The following is a 20,101-nucleotide window of genomic DNA, read 5'->3' on the forward strand; positions in this document are numbered from 1 at the left end:
GCAGAGCCCATGACACCATCCGCACCACTTCCACACAGCCAGATGTTAGACTACTGACAGAAATACTAGCATCGGTACAGCTCTTTGCAAGCTGGGCATCCACCCACTAGGAACTGATCTGGGAGAACAGCTCATTTCATGTAGACCAGCAACATGACGTTAAGTGATCAACAGTCTCTCTCCTGTGGCTAACTGGTAGCGTTCATCCCTTTGCCTCTATCAGATCACATTCCAGACTCCGACCCATATTTTTCTATTACAGTTGAGTGACTGTCTTCTCTCTGTAGTCCACTCTTGAGCATAAGCTAGACTCAGATTTTGTCGTAACATATTTCATATTAGGTAACTGAAAACATCAAGACAAGAAGGTCATGTTAAATCACCTGCAGATGAAAGCAGGTACGACTGCAACCCAGCTTTGTTGTAAGGACAGTGGGAAGCAAAAATAAGAACAGTTAGGATATGAGGGAAAGACATAGATCAGGGACAAAGATAGTATCACAATTTCTGTCTGTTGCAGAAAAATTAAAGTTCTGTATTGTTAAGAAAAAAGTCATTTCTCAACAAAAAGATATAGTGATTTTTTTAATCAGGTGAATTGCACCACAAAGGGCTCTTCTCCCAGATTTCCCGATACTGATTTGTTTATTCAAGACACAGTAACAACTGCCAGTGGACATATTTGGAGGTGTGACTGGAAAACCGGAGAGTGAGCATGGAAGTCAGTACCTCTGACATCTCTCCAGGCAGGCTGCCTCTGCCAGATCACAGCTTCAGTTGCTGGCTCCAGCCATCTTTGCTTCTTGACTTTCTTCCTAATTGCTATAGGATTAGAAGGACTCTCTGAATGCTGTGGGAATGGTATTGAATTTTGTAAGTGGATCCCATTTTCTACCGTTCTCTGGTGCCAGAGGTTGGAAATTATGTATCAGTTTTAAAATTAAATTTTTATTCTTGAGTTTCAATGAGCTCAGTAAGAAAATGCAACCAGTCATGAGCCTGTACCCCTGCTTTGATGTAACTTTCGATATATTCTGCTCTCCCTGAGCTTTGCCAATCTTCAGTGCCTGGCAGGCCTTTATATAAATTGTAGCAAACAGCTTCCTTAAATTTTCTGGGAAGAAGCTGAAGAGCATTGCAGCTGATTAGAGAGTTGTCGGAGCATGGATGGGATGAATTATCATCTTCAGGCTTATATTTCTCAAACTCCTCTTAGTAAAGCCCTTCTGCACTATTCTGTGTCATTAAAGACCAGTCCTTCATTTAGAAGAAAATCTGAGTTAATCCACTGAATAAGGAGATGTTCATCGTACTCTTACTGTTCCCACCCACTGAACACAGACTCTTGCTCCATTTTCCCATTTTGTTTGATCTTATTTTAAATATGAACCAAAGTCCTTGTGCAGTTTTGTAGATGGAAGAAGAGTTCTGTGTTGTGAACCGGATACCACTGAATTAATGTATTTTTCTTTTCCTAGAAGCTCTCAAGTCTATATTCCATTACATTACTCTCTCAGGCAATTAAAGGTGCAAACTCATAATCAGCCTTTGTAATGCTTCTGATGAACTGAAAGTCATTATAAAATAATGGGATTTAAAAAGTGCTAATCTGACTGGGCTCTTATGCTGCACCCACCAGCTCATATTTCTCATATTACTAAATTTAGGAGTGACAGCTCAGAAGTGTTCCGTTGTGGGGGCTGGGTAGGAACTCAGACCAAATGGCCAAATCCCTGATTTTGAATAGCAGGAGTACCAAGCCACTGCCTTCCCCTAGCCTCCTTCTCCCATTTACTTATTGACTAGTATCCCTTACTCATTGCTATGAAACACAAAACAAAAATGAGCAATCTGATATGATGAGCAATGCTAGCTGAGCAGGTTCACAAGAATGAAGCAGAGAGTGTCCCAACTGTTTTGTCTTCCAGAGAGGAATGTGTTCCCACGGCATGTTCAGCATTCATTCTTGTGAAATTGCCCTGAAGTAGCCAGAGACACAACTTACTTCCTCTGAATTGTACTAATTTAAAGTCTTCACCAGTGAGGGTGGACTCGTGAAAAAATGAAACAAGGAAAGCCTCACTATCATATGACTTTGCCCTAGACTATGTATGGTACTGAGCTTTGTTGTGTGGTTAATGGACAACATTTAATTATTTCAGGCTCGTCGTTCCCAATAAAGGCTATTCATCGTTAGATCAGAGTCCAGATGAAAAGCCACTGGTAGCCCTGGATACGGACAGGTATGCAAAGTGTTAATAAGATGATATACGTTACAGTGCAAGCAGGTTTTTGTGCTAGAGAGTAACATTGAAGCTAACTCCTCTGTGGACCTCTGCTGAAACCATTCTTGCAGGCCACTTGCACTCTTCCTTGCTGTGCCCTTGGGCATACACTTTAACTGGTCTCTGCGTGTAAACAAGTAGGAAGAGACATGAGTTAAGAGCACTTTTATGAAAAGGTATGAGGTTCACAGATGAAAGTTGCTGTCCAAACTGCCTTGGTATAACTTCTCTGTGCCTAAAGGACAGTTTCATGGCACAAGATAGGACTCACCAAGGAATACAAATCTCTTTAATTGTTTCCTTCTTTGCTGTATGTTGTCCTTCCCTGCAGTGATGATGACTTTGACATGTCCAGATATTCCTCTTCGGGATACTCATCAGCTGAGGTGAGTTATACTCTCTCCTGCCATGCTTGCACAGATGCTAATATTAGAGCAGACAGTAATGGCTTAGATTAGCCTTGTGCAGCCAGAAATGGCTGCATAGGCAATTTGGCAGTGGTATAAACTATGTGAATCTGGAAGGGGTTGTGGCAGAAACTGTGTCATGTTTCTTTCTCCCTCAGTGATCTAGTTGGCTCCCTTCCCTCACTGCTGTGGCACAGGCACAAATTTGCCCGCTGTCTGTTTTCACAGCTACCTTTAGCTTCACTCAAGCTTTTCCCAATTCTACTCAGGCCTGCAGTGTTGGCCAATGATGTGCAAAGGCATCAACTTGTCTGTCATGGCAGCTCAGCAACCATCTACCTGCCAAGGACACAAACAGGGGCTCTGTGGACATGCTGTTGTTTCCAGTTCCTGTGGGAATCAGGACCAGCCAATGTATGTTTACTTGGAGCAGACAGAAATTTCAGAGAGGACTTGCAATCATGAACTCTTGCCCTTTCAAGGAGAAAAGGCAGGAAGTTAAGTCTTGTTATTCTCTCTGTATTGTCTCTGAATATATTCCCAAGCTCTCTAGCAAATCAGTTGCTCAGCCTCTGACTACTGTTTCTACAGGATCTGATTTTACATCCAGGGTGCTGAGCAGCCATTCTGCACACAAGCCACTGGGAGCTCTTCCCCCTTGCATGTCTTCTTTGGGCAAAATACCTTTGAAACTTCAAGAAACGGCCAAGAGCAGGGACCAGATCAAATGATCTGTCCATCTCTGGGCCCTCACATAGAGAGTTGTTCACTCAGGTCTAGCTAAACAGCACTCGAATCTGAATCTACAAAGAACCAAGTACTACCAGCAGTGACTTCACCCCCTTTCAACTACTGCAGTGACCTAGACTGGCGGGAGGGACTGTCCTGCTGCAAGTCTGTCTATTATCATTACTATTGCATTACTTTAAATGAGGACTCGTCTTCATGGAAACAATATTCCAGAATAAAATAGCATATTAACTTCAAGAACTGCAGCTGCTCTGGAATGTCTCACTCTGTAGGTATTCCTATTCTGGAAGAAGTGAGAACAGCAGAAGGCAGTCCTCCTCTGTGTTCATAACCTGGGACTCTCTTGTTGGTGAGACAGTTGCCAGTGACAGGGAAAAGTATTCCGGAATAAGTGACCTCCCTGCACTTCTGACCTGTCAGAAGGAAGAAGTCTCAAGTATTTGACTGTTTGTCTCTTTGTCTGTAGCAGATCAACCAAGACTTGAACATCCAGCTGCTAAAGGATGGGTACCGGTTAGATGAGATCCCAGACGACGAGGACCTCGACCTAATCCCCCCTAAATCGGTCAACCCTACCTGCATGTGTTGCCAAGCCACCTCCTCCACCGCCTGTCACATCCAGTAGTGAGGCCGGCAGGCTGTGATCAGTGCTTTCCACTATAACTGTAAAACTTAACAGCCATTGCTTCCTCCTATGGTAGGACGTGCACCTCTTTGTGTTCATGGAGCCAGGAGAAACCAAAAAATCCATTTTATGATTGGTTGATAAGTTATTTTAAGCTATGGTTAAACAAAGCAGAAGTTGCTCGAAGTGCCAGGCAGTGCCTAGCAGAACTGACTGGTCTGGAGGATGAATGCAGAAGGGCCCAAAGATACCTCCTTGGTAGGCACTGGAGATGGTTTGTAAGGTGTCTGTTTCAGAATGTGAAGGATCAGATGGGGCTCCAGTTAATCCTACCCAACAAAACCAATCCATCTGCAAGATCAGGGTTGAGTCTGAGATGCCAGGGATTTTTAACCATGGAGGAGGTCAGTTCTTAATTCATTCACTAAACCTGATCAGTTTGTGTCAACCAAAATTATTCCATAATCAGGGCACAGGAATGGGAGCAGAGTAGGGCATCCAATATTATGGCAGGTCTAGCCAGGACTAACATAACACAATTCTTTCACTTGCAAAGAGAACAAGTAGGTGGCGTTTCACTCTGAGTCAGTACTAGCTAGAGCTGTTATGTCATATACCAATGCAATCTACCCTTAGTCCACATTAAATTATCATCAATCAGATCAGATTCAATCTGCAGTCCATCCATGCTTTTCTGGGATTCAGTCCTTGCCTGAGAATACCATACTCATGAGTTCAGTCCAGTCACATTTACTGACTTCAGCCTATACTTAATTCCTATGAAACCCATATGCTTCCAAAAATGTTAAATTTTGTTCAAATAAGAAAAAATGAACCCTGCAGCAAAACAGGACTAGAGCTGTACAGTCTGAAGGTCAGTACAGAAAAAGCTAGTTGAAGAAAGAACATTTCTGTGGGACTCAGCCATTGGTATTCTCTTGACACTGAGTCTTTTCGTGCTTACAGAAAAGATTTGTTAACACTGAAGGCATCTGTGTGGTGGTGTCAGACATTAGCAGAGTTTTCATCAACAAAGGGATTATGAACAGATTCAGCTCAAAAAAAACCATGAGAGGAAACTGCTGTTTATCCCATCTCTGCCTTCTTCTGAACCAAGTTTTGTTTGTGTTAGAACTGTCCTATGTAGGGAACGATTGTGCTTGTTTGGTGCTGGAATAATCAGGAAACCTGGTGGTAAATTAGGTTGCTGGACTGAATTGCCGGTTCACCAACCATTTGCTTTTAATGCAAATTCACTTCTGGAATTAGGACATGTGTTCTCTCTCTGGTCAGTCTTTAACTGTTGGCTTCAGAATACCTAGGACTCAGGTTATGGTTAGGCTGGCATTTTTCCCTGAGATGAAATCCTTTGACACAGACACAACTGTGTGTTTTCCTGCTCTTTCAGGAAGAAGGACTGCCCGCCTTGCTTCTGTGCTTGCTTTAGATCCTGGTGAAGGCAAGAAGTGAGGGCAATTCTAAGTTTCCCATGCAAATTTCCTCTCAAAATTCTTCTGCATCACAAGAAAGAGCCTGAATTCCACCCTTGAAGTGCAGATCCTCTATTTGAAATTTGCACATAGTGAGTTGAGTCTTTAAAAAGTCCTCTTAGCGATTAGGAGAACACTTATTTTTAAACATCATGGGTTTTTAACTCTGTGCAGTGCAAGGCATGGTATTGTCCATGGCACGATTAAAAGATCAGGCATTCAGGAACCCGTGGGCTCTATTATTCACTAGCTGGCTGTGGCCAGCCACTAAAGCTGTTTGCCCCCCTCCATAAAACAGGGGCCTTGCCGTCTCCCAGGGAACGGAGAGGAAACAGTGTTGTTTACTAAGCATATTTGTCTCCCCATGCAAAAGTGCTAGTTAACTTGCCAACTCCTCTAGGAAGAGAATGCTACTTAGCTGTATTTCTCCCCCTTTGTAATCACATGGTAAGGCTGAGAGGGAATATTTCCAAAATGTCTCTTAAGAAGCACAAACCATCAGGTCCCCAATTCTTCACTTCTTCCTTTGTGTGCCTGCTTTTCTCTCCAGTGCTGGCTCAGGTGTGAGATTAGCAAGTTGACTGGAGAGGGTAGAAGAGCTCTCACAACACAGGCTAGGGAGAAAAGATAAAAGGGGAAAAAACCTTCCTTAAGGATTCTTTTTCTTAATATGAAATCTGGTCAAAGCTTAACAGAAATCCCATGGTCAGATCAAATCCTACAGGGCATGGCCAAGCCTCTTTAAACATTCATTGTCCTAAAGCAGGATTGTGCAATTCAGCATTGGTACTACGCAACTTCCTTGTCGTATTCGTGCCCCTGGGTCAGTGTTTGTCCCTTCCAGCCAGGCTGCAGAAGCTCGACCTTCCCCAGAGCCTTTGCCCCAGAGCTAAGAGCATTTGGGCGTTCCTGCTAGAGCAATGAGGCGTCTTGCTTGCAAGGGTGAACCTTGGCAGATTGCGGGTCCCACAGGTCTCTGTCACGCTATCTCCGTGTTCAGGCAAAGATGGAGCGAGACATGCTGAGACTGAGTTTTCCAAGGCTACACCTCCCCTCTGAAGGACAGACCTCCCCTAATAACCTTTGCCCAGTGCAGCAATGTGAAGTCCTTTTATTGCCCCTATTGCTGGTTCTGGTTTTTGCCTGCCACGTGCCCTGAAGCAACCCTACAGCCCTGCAGTTGCCCCCAACCCTTTGCACTGTGTGATATGCACCTGCTTTCAGCATAACCCTTTAGGGTCCCTGGGAGGAAACTACGCTTTTGCGTACAGGACTGAAAGAGATGAGTTTAAATATTAGCTACACCCAGTGCTTCCCTCAAATACAGACAGAAGCACAAGCCAAGTGTTTTTTCCTGCTCACAGAAAGAGTTGGTTGCACAAATAGCTGGTTTGGCACGATAGTACAGGACCATAAAATGGCAATTTTTTGGCTTCTCCTCTCTATGCTTTGTGTTCATATATTTTACTAGGGGAATAAAGTAGAAAGGGTGGGGAAAAGTAGTTACCTGTGTAGGGTTGTTATCATGAAGGCTGAATGAATTAAGGCAATGCACATGTGGCTATCACAGAAAATTGACCACTAGCCCTTCTGAACTGCAGCCCCTTAAGCAGGTTATGACCGTGGGGTATGTTTGTTGGCTCGCTGTGGAATACGATGGACAACCCAGCAGGACATATTAACTGCAGATTGGGTTGGCTCTCCCTGTCTGGTCTTGTGTCCAGACCTTTGCTCCAGCCAGAAAGTTTTCCTTGTGCCCTCAGTGGAGGTTAAGCTGTGGTGACTCTCCCTGGGAAGGTGTCTAGATATGTCGCTGTTCTGTCACTGCTCTCCTTAGACCAGTCTGTGCTGCCACGGCTCAGAGAAGGCAAGAGTGAAGAGCGCAGCCCCGGCTCTCTGTCATAGCATTATAAAGCCCTGAAGTCTGCAGAGTTTCTGGGCACTCTTCTGGCTGCAGATTGCTTGCAAGAAAGCAAATCATGCCTTGTTCCAGTCTTTGCACTAAACCGGATGATCTTCTCAGGCCCCATTTTCAGTTCAAAGCCCTGCAGAATACCAAGGGGAGGAGCACAACAGAGCATGAAAGGCTGCATCACCGTCAGTCTAAATTACCATGCAAATAGGATAACTTCTTATATTGACACTGGCACCTCCACAGAAGAATTTGTATTTGATGCCCCCTAAAGCCAGGCTGGGTTTTTGTTAGGACCTGTATAATTTTAGTCACCAGATTACCTGAGTGTAAGCAAATCCTTTCCTTTTATCAGACGTTAATCTTGCCCCTGAACATGAGCTGGCTTTGGACTGCAAGGTCTCAGCACTCAACTCTTGTCTCCCCTGTCAGTCTGTAAACTCCCCATTTCCAGATACCTGTGTTCAAGGAAGGCTGAGGGTGAATATCTTGATGTTGAGAGGTCTCTAGGTAGTATGGTGTAGCCTGCTTTTCTGATGGTTCTATTATAGGATTTGTCTGGAAGAAGGCTGATATCCAGACAACTATCCTAAAGGTTCATCTGATCAGACATATCTTGATGCCAGCCTTTGGAAGAGCACTGGATCATTTCTGACATTTCTGCATGCCTGCATCCAACGTGTATGTTCGGCCATTGGGTCAGCCATGCTTGTTTGGTTGTCTTGCCTGCAGATGCTTTGCAACTGCAAAAGCAGGTGGCCAAGCCTGCTGCTGGACTTCAGAAGGGACTTCAGGAAGCTGTGCTTACCCACGAACAGGATGGACTGGGCTGCTTCTGGTTTGGCTCTCCAGCTCCTTTCCCAGGAAGAGGCACCTGCTCTGCTCAGTTGTGTGTTGGCTGACAGATTTGTGTGAAATCCTGAGCAGAATCCTTTCCTCTCCATGCAACTGTCCTTAGATTGGCCTGCAAGCTGTACAGAGGAGTGCAGGAGGCTTGGAAAGTACAGCACCCTGTATGTGACTGAACAAAAACAAGAAGATGCTTTTGAAGAAAGGAAGGACCCAGCTGGGTAACAGATGGGATGGCAGAAAGAGAAAAACAAGCAGTAACTGGAAAGGTTGCCAAGTGCTGCCTTGGCCTAGGGCAGATCACAGTTATCCAAGTTAATCTATCTCAGTACATTGCTGATACCAGCAGAAAGCAAAGCTCACTTTCAGATGCACACACCAGAAACAGTGTTCCTGAGCTGGCACCACAGCCAGAATACTGCTGCAAAGTCTGCTGGACTGTCAGAGCACAGAAGTGTGATCTGGTACATGGTACATTTCCTGTAACCTCAGGCAAGTCACATCCCTGCTCCATGTCCATTCCCTTCTGCAGCATGAGGGAGAAACCTGCCTTCCCAGGATGCTAACACCACCCTGCATGGATGTTGCCAAGTGTGTTTCAGGCATCATTGGCAAGGTAACTCTGCAAGCAAGATGCAAAAAGGATCCTGTAAAAGTGTTACAGATATTTTCAAAGTACTACAAAGAACAGCAACAAAGCTCTTTCTCCCTCTCTTTACTCACTTCTGATGTTTCTTGCATGTGCCAGAAGGCTGCAGGGTGGATGTTAATAGAGAGATTGAACAGCTTTGGGGGCAGATGTTTGGCAAGGATTCGTTTCCAGTTATTTGGCAGCTGGCTTTTACACAGCTGGCTTCCCGATCTGCATGCTGCCAGAAGGAATGTGTAAAGAAGATTTGATGGCCCAATAGCACCATCCCCTGCTAGCAGAGTTAAGGAATTTAAGAGTGCAAGTGGATTTACAACTGGGATAGTCAGTATTAATGGGAAGGAAGAGAGCATTAAAGGACTCATTTGTGATATTTCCAGGGCAGTTTCATGCTCTTATTTTTTAACATCCGCATAATGATTTGGTAGTGTAAACAAGCAGTTTTTCCTAGGCTCTTCTTTTACTTTCTGTTCTTCCTTGAAGTGCACCCGGGATATGGCCACTCTTACCTAGAATGAGATAGGCTTGGTATCTGAACGCTGCTTGGCTCAGCAAGCACGAGCCATCATGAATTTACTCTGGCTTTGACCTTGATCGCCCTTTAGAGCTGACTGTTCACAGCACCCTTCCTTTCGACTTCTCGTGTCTCAGAAGAAACATCTGCATAGATGGGAAAGCACACAGCAGAAGCGCAGCTGGATTACAGTACTGAAGCTACTGGGAAGGCATGGGAAGATGTTCATTTTAAGGTGCTTTTCAGCTTCTAGGAGACTGTGACATCCTTGTCACTTCCTTTCAAGGCTTTCCTGTGCGAGGGATTGCTCCACACTTTGAAACGTATCTGATCAGACAAACCTGCCTGTGTTACGGAGCCACACACACCCTGAAGCAGAAGGCCCAGCAACTTAGCATAATGGAAGAGTTGTGACCTGGGATCAGCTACAAGAGATTAATGCCAGACTGATAGGGTGCAGGATTCTCACAGGAGCTGGCCCCCACATTTTAACTACTTGTCTTGTACAGCTGAGCTGCTGCATTGAGGGAAGCCTCCAAAAAATTACAGCCACATCCACTGCTTTGGCCCCCTTGATGCTGGTGGCCGTGCTGAGATCACAGCAGCTAAATGCAGTCTGGCTGAGTGCTCCTCTGACAGTTTTCTAGGAAGGCAAAGGCCAGGGGCTAATTGAGGTTACCCAGAGCAGAGCACAGCGGCCCACGCAAGCGGTGAGCCCAGGAGTCGTGTGGGAAACCACATCGCGGAGCTGCACTGACACTGGCAGCACCGCTTGCAGCTTTCCCCTGCAGCCACAGAGAGCAGCTCTTCCCACTGCTTCCCAGACCCAGCTACCAGCAAAAACTGGTGATGGGTCTGAGCCCTTCTTTTCCTCGAAAAGGCTGCTTCAGCAAAAAATGTCTTTGCCACTGGTAGGAGCGTGTCTTGCTGATTGTGCCTGGTCCATGAAGCAACCATTTCCATAGTAACAAGTTGTGATATAGGCAGTGGGATTACATCAGGAAGGGGAAGGTACAAAGAAGGCCTCATTACAATGTGGCTGCCTCAAACGCATAACTGGATGCCAGCACAGTAGGTACCGGGAAAAGAAAAGGCCACAAAAAAGCCATGCTGAGATAAGTCCCAATACCCGCAGAGATGTTTGCCCCCTGGAGCAGCATTTCTCCCCTAGTTGCCCATTCAGCTGCCCTGAGTGAGTTCACGTGGAAACACAGCTCTCCACCCTGACTACCCTCTCATGTCTGGGTTGGGTGGCTTCCAAAAAAGCTGGGACTCCATTTGTTACCCATCCTCCTCAAAACCACATGATTTGGGAGACACAAAGTTTGTTGAGAGATATAATACAGATCCACAGAGAGAGCTGGAAAAATTGGGTAAGCTGTCTTCATAACAGCCCTTCTGGTTTCTATCACCTTGCTCTCCTTCCCCAGCTCATAGATTTCTCTGCTCAGTTTCCTGCATGGAAAAGCTGCCAGGGATAGCGGATATGTCCGACTTGTAGCCACCTCTGTCCAGAGACAAATCAAAGGCAAACATCAGACCAGCAGGAGATCCAACAAACATGACGGTGGGTTAGCTACAGAGCAGACCTGGATTTCTCTTCAAACACCCCAGTGGCCCGAGGGTGCTGGGGAAGGCTGTGTGGTTGGAGGTTAGCCAGACTAGTATAAAACTTCTGTCTCTGATCCAGCAAGCCGAGCTGGTCAGCTTCCCCTTTCCAGGGTCAACATTGCAGGAGGTCTGGATCCAGCTCCAAGCTTGGGGATCCAAGGCCTGCCTCTCAGTAGTTGGGTGCTACCTTCATGGGTCCAAGACCCGTGGCAGAGGTGGGGTGGAAGATCTGTCAGCCATCCCTTTGCTGCACATGGCAGCACACTCTAAGGCAAGCAGAAGCATTGGTAGGGCCATAGTTCTGCAGAAAGGCTTTTGCCGAGGATGAAGTCTTTGCAGGGGAGAAAATTCAGAAAGATTTTTTTCCCCTTTTTGCACATTTTTAACCATTTTTACTCCTTCCACTGGGGTTACTGAACCCTCAGTTTAATAAAGAAGGAAATGAATCACCATTAAATGGCTTTCTAAAGGGTTCTGAAAGCAGGCGCCACTTGCATGCAGAGACGGTCTGTGTCTAACACGCTACTTCCAGACCTCATTTTGCATCCCACAGATGAGTCACCTTGTGTGCTGTGCGGGGACTGGGGTGGGAGAATCAACGCTGACCATCACGTCAAACAGCTACAGCTTTCCAAGCAAAACCAAAAGAAGAATCAGACAAAGAAGGGGGGAAAGCAGCAGCAGCAACAGTAAAAGTATAACTAGTTGTCACAGGTAAACTTCGGTATCCGTGTCCAGTGGTTAGTTCTAGAATCGCAAGCCTTGTTATATTGCACACGTCCTCCTTTCACTCCTCTTTTCTCAAAGCAGCCATTGTCTTTTTTTCCCCATGAACTAATGATGAGCAGCAGAGGCAGTTGTACCAAAATGGCTCTCAGCCCAGTTCTGCGTCCCCCTCTCCCACCCAAACCCAAGCCAGTCTGGACAATTGTTGGCCATCACAAGTCGTAATTTTTAGTAACTCCACTTGAATTTCTTTCCTTGTGTACCATAGCTTCCTCCACGAGTACTCTAGCAGGGCAGTATGGGAGGCTCTTGTCGTGTCCCAAGAAGCTTCTTTGCCCCCTGGCAGCACCTTGCAGACATGCACCTTACTGGGAATGTGCTGGGTCAATGTTGGTGAGATCTGGCACTGCCCGTCTTGCGTATGTGGCAGCTGATGGGAATCCACCAGGGGAAACTGGCAGGAAGTGGCTACTATCCTTTTTCTTTTCTTTTTGAAGGGAGAGGAGGATTTTTTTTAGCATTACGATTTATTGTCCATCTCCCAGTGGCCAAGTTATGGGCTGCATTAATATTTGGGGTTGACTGGCTGTGCAGGCAGGCGTGGAGCTTCACACTGATTTTCATAGCTAATGCCAGAGCCTGGATACAGATTGGTTTCTCCCTTACTGCAGAGAGCTGGCTGTGCTTTCAGCAGTGTCACTGGCACCAGTTCACAATTACTGGCAGACAGGTCCGAATCAAATTTGAACTTCCATTTTGTGTCCTCAGCTTGAAGAAAACAAAACCCAAGTAAATGTTTCCAAGGTCTCCTTTCACCATGCGGTATGCGGTGCCCCAGTGGAGGGGATGGCAGGAAGCATTTGTGGGTCACTGGAAGCAAGATCCTTTTTGGATATATTTAATGAAAATGTCTTTCACGCAGAGAGACCTCCCGACCTTTGCGTAAATCTCAGAGCAGGAGATGTATTTTTGGCTGTCCTTGCATATAGTGAAACATAGCTGAAACAGCCAAATGCAAAGTAGAGTTAAACATAGGATTTGACCTGAATAACCTTTTAATTAGGAAGATAAATTTGTTGTAGCTTGACCTTAGTCCATGTTAGAAACCTGCTAATCATTTGACATGCAGAGTGTATTAATGCCGCACTTAACTTGGCCATTGGTTTTATTATCTGGTTTGGGGGTGTTTTTTCACTCCTGAAGCATCAATTTGCATCTGGTAAAGGTTTTAATTTTTCTTTTCCATTCAGAACATGTAGCACACTGTTGTACTTCTGTTCCCGTCCGCGTAGAGTATTGCCTTAAACAGATCAGTTGTGTTGTGGTTTGTTTTGGGTTTTTCTTTTTTCTACCATCAGTTTTATGCATTAATTTATTTAAAAATGTGTTTTTTTGAAAAACATGAAACATGTATAATATTTTTTTTAACATTTCCATTGCAGTATTTATCATTGTTACTGGTTGTGTGTAGTGTAACAGAACTAATGATATTAAAAAGCATACATATGAAAACTGGCCTGCCAGCCTTTGTCATTGGAGCGCACTGAAAGGAGGGACGAGAGGGTACAAAGTGCAGCTTTTCATCTAAGGCCCCAGCAGTCGCTGATACTGAAATCGGGGGATGGAAGAAGGGACGGGGAGGGCTGCCGATCCCCATCCCGGGAGGCCCTGGCAGAGCAAACAGCAAGAGCAGAATCCAAGGAGATGCTTAAGCACAAGGTTTTGCCCTGATGTCCTTCACTTGACCCCCAACTCCAACTCGAGGAAGACAAGACCTCTCCTGGAGGAGGTCCTGGGGCTGATGGGGAGCAGAGAGATGATCTGTCAGCGGGGGGATCCCTGGAGCCCTCTTGGAGGAAGAGGGGACTTAGAGACCCAGCCCTGCCCTCACGCGGGCAGTCCCTCTCTGCATGCGGATATACCACAGAAGAAAAGTCCTTCCCCAGCGACACTCTTGGTTGATGTGTTGTGTTTGCAGGGGCAGTCGCAGTCAGCTGCCTGCACTTAAGCAATGACATGGCAGGTCACACATGCTAAAGCTGGGAGGGGGATCTCTTGCTATATGGGGAAGAAATGGGGCTCAGCTTGGCCAATCTTCACGCCATGGTCAAAACCAGCCTATCTGGGCCCAGTAAAAGCAACTGGTGTGAACCTGATCCACGTGGCACAGTTCAAGCTGCCACGGCTACCCCTGGCATTTGGGAACAAATGCTCCCCAAGGCAGTGGGAATGCACGTGATGTTGGACTCAGTCCTTGCAACTGGCCTGCATTTTTCCTCCAAAGAGTAACAGAGGCAGCAAGAAGCGATGGATCTATACGATGCCAACACGTAAAATAACCCGCTCTGCTTTGCAGCCATTTCTCACCCTCAAGGCCTCAGAGCCATTGGTGCAAGAACTGAGCGCTGATTCTGCAGTCCAACACCTTACTGCTTAACTAAATCAAGACTGCACTGTGTTAAGCCCTGTGTCTGAAGCAGAGGATGAGTTTTAGCAAGGGAACACAGCCAGAAAGCCCTGGTTTGGGGCTGCTGCTAGCCCTGGCTGGTTTGGGAGCCTTCTGTGGAAACAAACCAGGAGATGTCAGGCCCTTTTGGAGGCCAGCGGCAGCCCCCCTTGAGCGGCTTCAGTTGAGGCTCAGGACTGCCGGCACCCCCAGCGCAGGCGACCAGCTCTCCCTGCAGTGAAACAGCCTGGAGGGAGAGGCCAGGCTGTGTCTCGGCTGGGCAAGATCAGCTGGGTGCTTTCCTTAAGCAATAGCGTTTTTAGGATAAAACTCAGCCCAAGCCTGTGTTAAAAATGTCATCAATCTGCATTAGTGAGCTTGAGCCACCTTTGCATGGATTTGCCTGAGAGCTGGGGGAAGCACACGGAAATGGGTCAATACTGCTGCATTTCCCCTCGGCTCCTCTCCCATGCTGTTGCTTTGCTGCATTTTCCTTCAGCTCATCCACGGATGACTTGGGGCCACCAGTGGCAAATGGAGGAGCTGGGCAGTGGTCCCAGGACCCCAGAGGGAGCTGCAGCAGTGCCATGAATGTCTCAGCACCCTCAACTCCTCCTTGCTTTCTAGTTAACTAAAGCAAACTCCTGCCTAAGAGCAAATCACCGGGTCTCTGCCGCTCTCGCACCACCCGAAGGGGAAGGTGGCAGTGGGGACCGCTGGTGCCGGAGACATCCCCATGGGGCCATGCGACGCAGAGGTGCTGCTGCAGCTGGTGGGGGGTGAAGGAGGGAGAGAGGGCCAGTACCTGCTCAGCCCCCCCTTTTGCTGCGCCCTGAGGTGCTGTCCTTGCACGGCCAAGGACCTGGGGGTGCAGGCAGTAGGAATCGCTGCTGCACCCACAGGCTGGGAAAGGCTCCCGAGAGGGGACTGGGCTGACAGAGTCAAGCCTGGGCCACCAGAGGCCGGCAGGGTGTGAAAATCGATAGCAGTTTGTCTTCATTTCTTCTCTAACGGTGCATTAGACACGTTTGGCTGGAGGCGTCTGGGTGTCCCGGGCTGGCTGTCACCCTGAGGGAGCCCAGTGCTGGCGGCAGCCTGGTGACCCTAGCAAACAGGCAGGGCTCAGCAGCCTCTTGGGGGGCAGTTTAGCGTCCACTCCCCGGAGACGGACATGGGGCCACCTCAGCCATCCCAAAACACATGGCAACAGCCGGGTTGAGCTGCTCATGGGGCCAGAGTCTGGGAGCAGAACGAGGCTCCAAGATAGCGCAGCGTAACGATGGCCCCACAAATCCCAACCTCAGGAATCACAAAGCATCAGAAAAGAAGCCCTTGGGGCCGGCTGGGCCCTGCCCTCCCTCAGCGAGCGTCCTCATCGTCCAGGCACAGGGTTTCTGCTCGGCTCCCCAGCTCGGGCAAGCTGATGCTCCCCGGCCTACCGCAGCTCCCGTGACCCCTGGGGCAGCAGCCTCGTGCGAGCCAGCGCATGCAGCAGCATCTCAGCTGGGGGATGACCCATGCCTGCTGCTGTCCCTCAGCCTGTGTCCTGGGTCCTGGCTCTTGACAGGTGCCACACAGGCAAGTATGGGGCTCTGGGTAGTGCAGCCGTAGAAGAGGGGTCTGCTCTGGGGCACTCCCCAAGGGTGGGGGCGGACCCCCCGTGCACCACGGCCAGTGCCACCACACTGGGGGGGTTGCTGCAGCCTGGGGGCATGCTCTCCACTGACCCCACGCTCTCCACCGACCCCAGGATCGACAAGTCCAGACAAAGAAGAAGTGGCACTGCGGACCCATGCCATAGACACAGACCCACACCATAGACATCTCAGCGCTGTGGAGCCATTCCCCGCAGAAGGACCCACTGATGGGCACGTTGTCACCCACCAAGCAGGCCTGTGGGCCGAGCACAAGGTCACCTCCTGACGATAGTTTCAGTTCTGTTTTATTTCTAGCTATACTACGCTGTTAGTTTTGTTACAACCTCTTATCTTTAATAAATTCTCACACTTGACAAATGCTGATCTCTCGAGCTTGGTGCAACTAACTCCAGAATCAGAAAGCAGCCCAGATGCCCCTCTGGTGGCACGTCGCAGCTCCGGTCCCCAGCCTTTGGCCACCATTCAGTTCCTTGCTTTTGCCCTGGCTCTGCTTTCACTGCCTGGAGGTCCTGATGGGACTAAGGCAGGTGAGATGACCCACATGCAGGCAGCGATGCTCCTGTAGGTCCAGCTGGAGGAACCCGGAGCAAATGAGCCGAGCAGGAGCACCAAAATCCAGCTTTGCTGGTGCAGGAAGGGGAGACGGCTCCCCGGAGCGACTGCCCTGGCTACTCCAAAGTCCCAGACTGGTGCCGCATCCTGGGTGCAGAGTGACAGCCAGCGGTGCCCTGGGAGCAGGGAAACCGCTTTCCAGCAAGGCAGCACCTCCCAAAATAAAGCCATCTTTTACCAGGACAGGCTGAAACTCTATTCACCGTCAACCTAATCTTCCTGCAGGACGGGAGGGAGCCCGGAGGCAGGATCCGGCCGGGGAGGATGCAGCAGTGCCCAAAGCATGGTTGTTCCCACAAGACCGCACAGCGGTCTGTCCCCCAAAATGCAGCCATGGGCCTGACAGAGGCAGCAGGGCAGGAAGTGACCAAATCCCCTGGCTCCCGCACTATGACATCACCGGTGATGTAAGCACACACTCCCCACCCGAGGGGGCCCCAGACAGGCAATCCACGCCCCATGCACCCCAGCGGCCTGCGGCACCATGTTCCTCTTCGACCAAGAGACCAAGACCCCTGTCAGCACCTACACGGACTCCTACCGGCCCCCCAACTCCGTGAAAAAGACTTTCCGAGAGCCTCCGACGCTGCTATGGAAAGAAAACAAGTTTGTGACCAAGGTAAATGCCTAGGAGCAGGCAGTGTCCTTGGGGCAGGTGGCTGCTGCTGAGCTCTCGCGTGTCAGCCCTGTCCATCAGTAGGTTTCAGAGTACTGAGAGGGCACAGCCACAAAGGAAGGGGAAACCGAGACAGTGCCGAAGCTCAGCCTGGGCTCACTGGGTGACAGGATTGTGACAGGGGACAGAGCTGGCTGCCCGGAGAGCTGCTCCAACACACTGCCCCCACCCTGCCCTGGGCCCACGGAGAGCCTGGACAGGGTCTGAGCACTGTGAAAGCTCCCCCAGAGCCAGCTCGCGAGCCAAGCTGGCAAGCGGGTGCTGCGGGGAGAGGAGCTGGCGATGCCCTGCCCTGTTTTGGGGCGAACAGAAAGGTTTGGGGGGGTGAATCGCTGTGCTGCAGTGACCCGGACACAGAGAAGGGCAGCTCGAGGCACCTCCTGGGTCACAGCCTGGCTGATAATCGGCTTTATGGGGACGGCCGCGAAGGCAGGTGATGCCCCGCACCTGGCTCTCTCTCCCCGCTCTCTGCTGCCTCTAGGGATTAGCGATGCCGCCAGTGCAAAGCCCTGCGAGCCACGGTCAGCAGGAGAAGGCGCTGGAGGCCGCGGTGCAGGAGTACGCCTACAGGCCCGCCATCAACCCCACCGCCTACCAGCCCCAGAATTACAGGGTGACCAGGCGGGAAGGTACGGCCGAGGGGCCCCACGCGTGTCCCCGTCCCCTTCCCCATCCCGGGGTGTCGCTGCGGCCCCCAGGCTCCGGTCGGCCCTAGATAACACCAGGCAGAGCCGAGGCGGGAGATGGTGCTGGAGAAGACTTTCCTTTCCCCCTGTCGCACCTGCGCCCCTTTGCTTTGCAGAGAGGTACAACCCGTTTTTTGTCAATGAGGACAGATACGTCACCTGGCGAACAGCCCCCTTCAACAGCGCAGCCTGGAATAAGTACACCACCTACCTCCCCCGCCTGCCCAGGGTAGGAGCCCTCTGCCACCCCCCCCAAAAGCCGCGGCCCAGCTGGCTGAGCGGCACGGCACCCCAGCGAAGGGGCTGCCACCCTCTGCCCTTGCAGGAGGTGACAATGGAGCTGCTGCCGCACGGCGCGCCAGGGCCGTACCCCCCGAAGCCCCAGCCCCTCGCTCGCTGCGGTAAGCGGCCCCCCGGCCATGCCCGCTGCCCCGGCAGCCCTGAGTGCCGAGCCTCACCCTGCCTGTGCTTGCAGAGCCGCAGACACTCGCTGCCGTGCTTGCCAGGGCGCCGGGGCCCTCGCTGCAGCATGCGGCCGCCGCCAGCAGCCCCTCGCAGGGCTACTACAGCCCCTGCGCCGGGCGCCACTACTGCCTGCGCGGGATGGACTACTACGCCGACGGGGGCCTGGCTGCCAGCCGGCACCGCCACGCGCTGCCGGAGAGGACTGTAAGGTTGGGAGGGGGGTGGGCTCGGGGAAACCCTCCTCTTCCTCGGGGCCGGCGGCAAGCAGCCCCTCGGCACAGCGTGGCCCGGGCCTCATCCTGCCGGGGAGCATCCAGCTGCGTGCCCGGGGCCGCAGCGTGGCTCAAAGCCACCCTCTGCAGCACAGGGGGACCCCCAAAACCAGGCCTGGGGGACCTGCCCCAGGCATCGCTAACGCTGCCGCTGGCCGTCTCTTCCAGGACTATCCCATACTGCAGGTCCAGCCCCGGAGCAACGTGCTGTGTGCTTTCGTGCAGCCCGCAGCCATCCTGCCTGTATACGAGCCCTAAGTACACGCCGGTTCGGCAGGGGGGAGCAGGGGAAAAAAGCCGTGCCCGTTCTTCCTCCAAACACCGGCGAGCGTCTCCCCAGTGCCAGTGTTTCCCTCGTATTTTCCGCAGCAGCTCCTGGCATCACCGCCTGCTCCCCTTATCCAAGGACCCGGTTTCCCCATCGCACTGCTCTTTACCCAGCAGTCAGGCCTGTCCTTCACCCGCCGCCGGTCTGGCAGCGCTTTTTAATCCCAGCGTGTTTACCCGTAGGACCTCTGCGCTGCAAAGGCAGCTCCTGCCCGCAACGGGGCCTCGGGAGGCCGCAAGGGCAGAGGGGAGGCTGCTTAGCTCAGCCGCCACCAGCAGCTTCACTATAGCATCGACCCCGCGTGGCCCAAAATTAGTTTGCAGAAAACACACGATTGGCTTTAACTCTATGAGACTGGGAACTAAGACCAAACGATGACACCGCCAGGTACGTCGTCAGGGCAGGGGAGGGTGGGCGCTCACAGGTGAGGGACCTGCTGGGTGAGATCGCAGTGCTGGGGAGAACAAGGCCCACATCATCTGCCCGGGCTTCGCTGTGGCCTCTGCACCTGCAGAGCGGCTGCGGGAGGCAGTGGTCGCTGCCAGCCCCTGGATGCCGGCAGCCAGGAGCAGATTTTCCACTCTTCTTCCTCACTGGAGTTTCTTCCTCCACGCGGCTGAAAACATCGCATTTATCTCCTCTCCTAGGTGGGACACGAGCCACTTCAGGAAGGCTGGAGGAGTCCAGAGGGGCAGCTACACCGTCCACCCCGAGTTTGTGTCCGAGTCCTGCTCTGCTCCGTTGTGCTCGTGAAGAGCAGACACCGCCTTTCATTAAAACTGCTCAGGGCAACCCTCACTGCGGCTGCAAACCGTCCCCTCCTGGCCCTGCTGGGCAGGGCCCACGTGCAGACAGGGTGGGATGGGAGCCGCCAGCCGCCCTGACCCCCGCAGCCCGGCAGCACCCTCCCACGGCACCTTCCCAGTGCCCCCCAGCACCCTCCCGGTGCTGCCTTGGGCCAGGCAAGAAGACCTGGCCGCGGCATTGTCCGAGCCAGGCGTAAGCTCAGCACGACGCTTTGCCTGCCAAGAGGATGCTGCCTGCAGGGGCAGGTTTTACCGAGCAAACGCCTCTTCCCCATGGCAAGAAAACCCATCAGATCCTTTCCCACAGGCCTGCCCGAAGTCCCCGGAGGAGGTG

The 20,101-nt window shown here is 50.7% G+C and overlaps 2 protein-coding genes across 4 annotated transcripts in view; both read left to right on the forward strand.

The window, feature by feature from the left end:
- The window catches only part of LOC112987804 (protein FAM219A), a 102,366-nt gene extending 89,036 nt beyond the window's left edge, over positions 1-13,330 (forward strand). For 2 of the 3 annotated variants that reach the window (XM_064501897.1, XM_064501895.1), the window contains exons 4-6: positions 2,163-2,243; positions 2,617-2,671; positions 3,909-13,330. In XM_064501897.1, coding sequence (XP_064357967.1) covers positions 2,163-2,243; positions 2,617-2,671; positions 3,909-4,067 — 295 coding nt within the window. In that variant the 3' untranslated portion in view covers positions 4,068-13,330. The remainder of the gene's footprint in view (positions 1-2,162; positions 2,244-2,616; positions 2,672-3,908) is intronic. The other variant, XM_064501896.1, reaches the window with a different exon arrangement.
- Positions 13,331-17,018: 3,688 nt separating this feature from the next.
- Positions 17,019-19,714, forward strand: SPMIP6 (sperm microtubule inner protein 6). Its single transcript, XM_064502568.1, has 6 exons — positions 17,019-17,153; positions 17,692-17,839; positions 18,013-18,125; positions 18,222-18,297; positions 18,372-18,570; positions 19,609-19,714. Exons 1-6 carry the CDS (start codon positions 17,019-17,021, stop codon positions 19,712-19,714), a joined length of 777 nt encoding a protein of 258 aa, XP_064358638.1.
- The last annotated feature ends 387 nt before the right edge of the window (positions 19,715-20,101 follow it).

Source organism: Dromaius novaehollandiae, chromosome Z, assembly GCF_036370855.1.
Source record: "Dromaius novaehollandiae isolate bDroNov1 chromosome Z, bDroNov1.hap1, whole genome shotgun sequence".
NCBI lineage: Eukaryota > Metazoa > Chordata > Aves > Casuariiformes > Dromaiidae > Dromaius > Dromaius novaehollandiae.

What these genes read in the sequence shown, in the direction of transcription:
- SPMIP6 (XM_064502568.1), top strand. Translation starts at nt 17,019, where the DNA reads ATGTTCCTCTTCGACCAAGAGACCAAGACCCCTGTCAGCACCTACACG. An exon ending in CAGGGTGACCAGGCGGGAAG is followed by an intron (nt 17,840 to 18,012) that starts GTACGGCCGAGG and finishes TTTGCTTTGCAG; the next exon opens with AGAGGTACAACCCGTTTTTT. An exon ending in CTGCCGGAGAGGACTGTAAG is followed by an intron (nt 18,571 to 19,608) that starts GTTGGGAGGGGG and finishes CTCCTCTCCTAG; the next exon opens with GTGGGACACGAGCCACTTCA.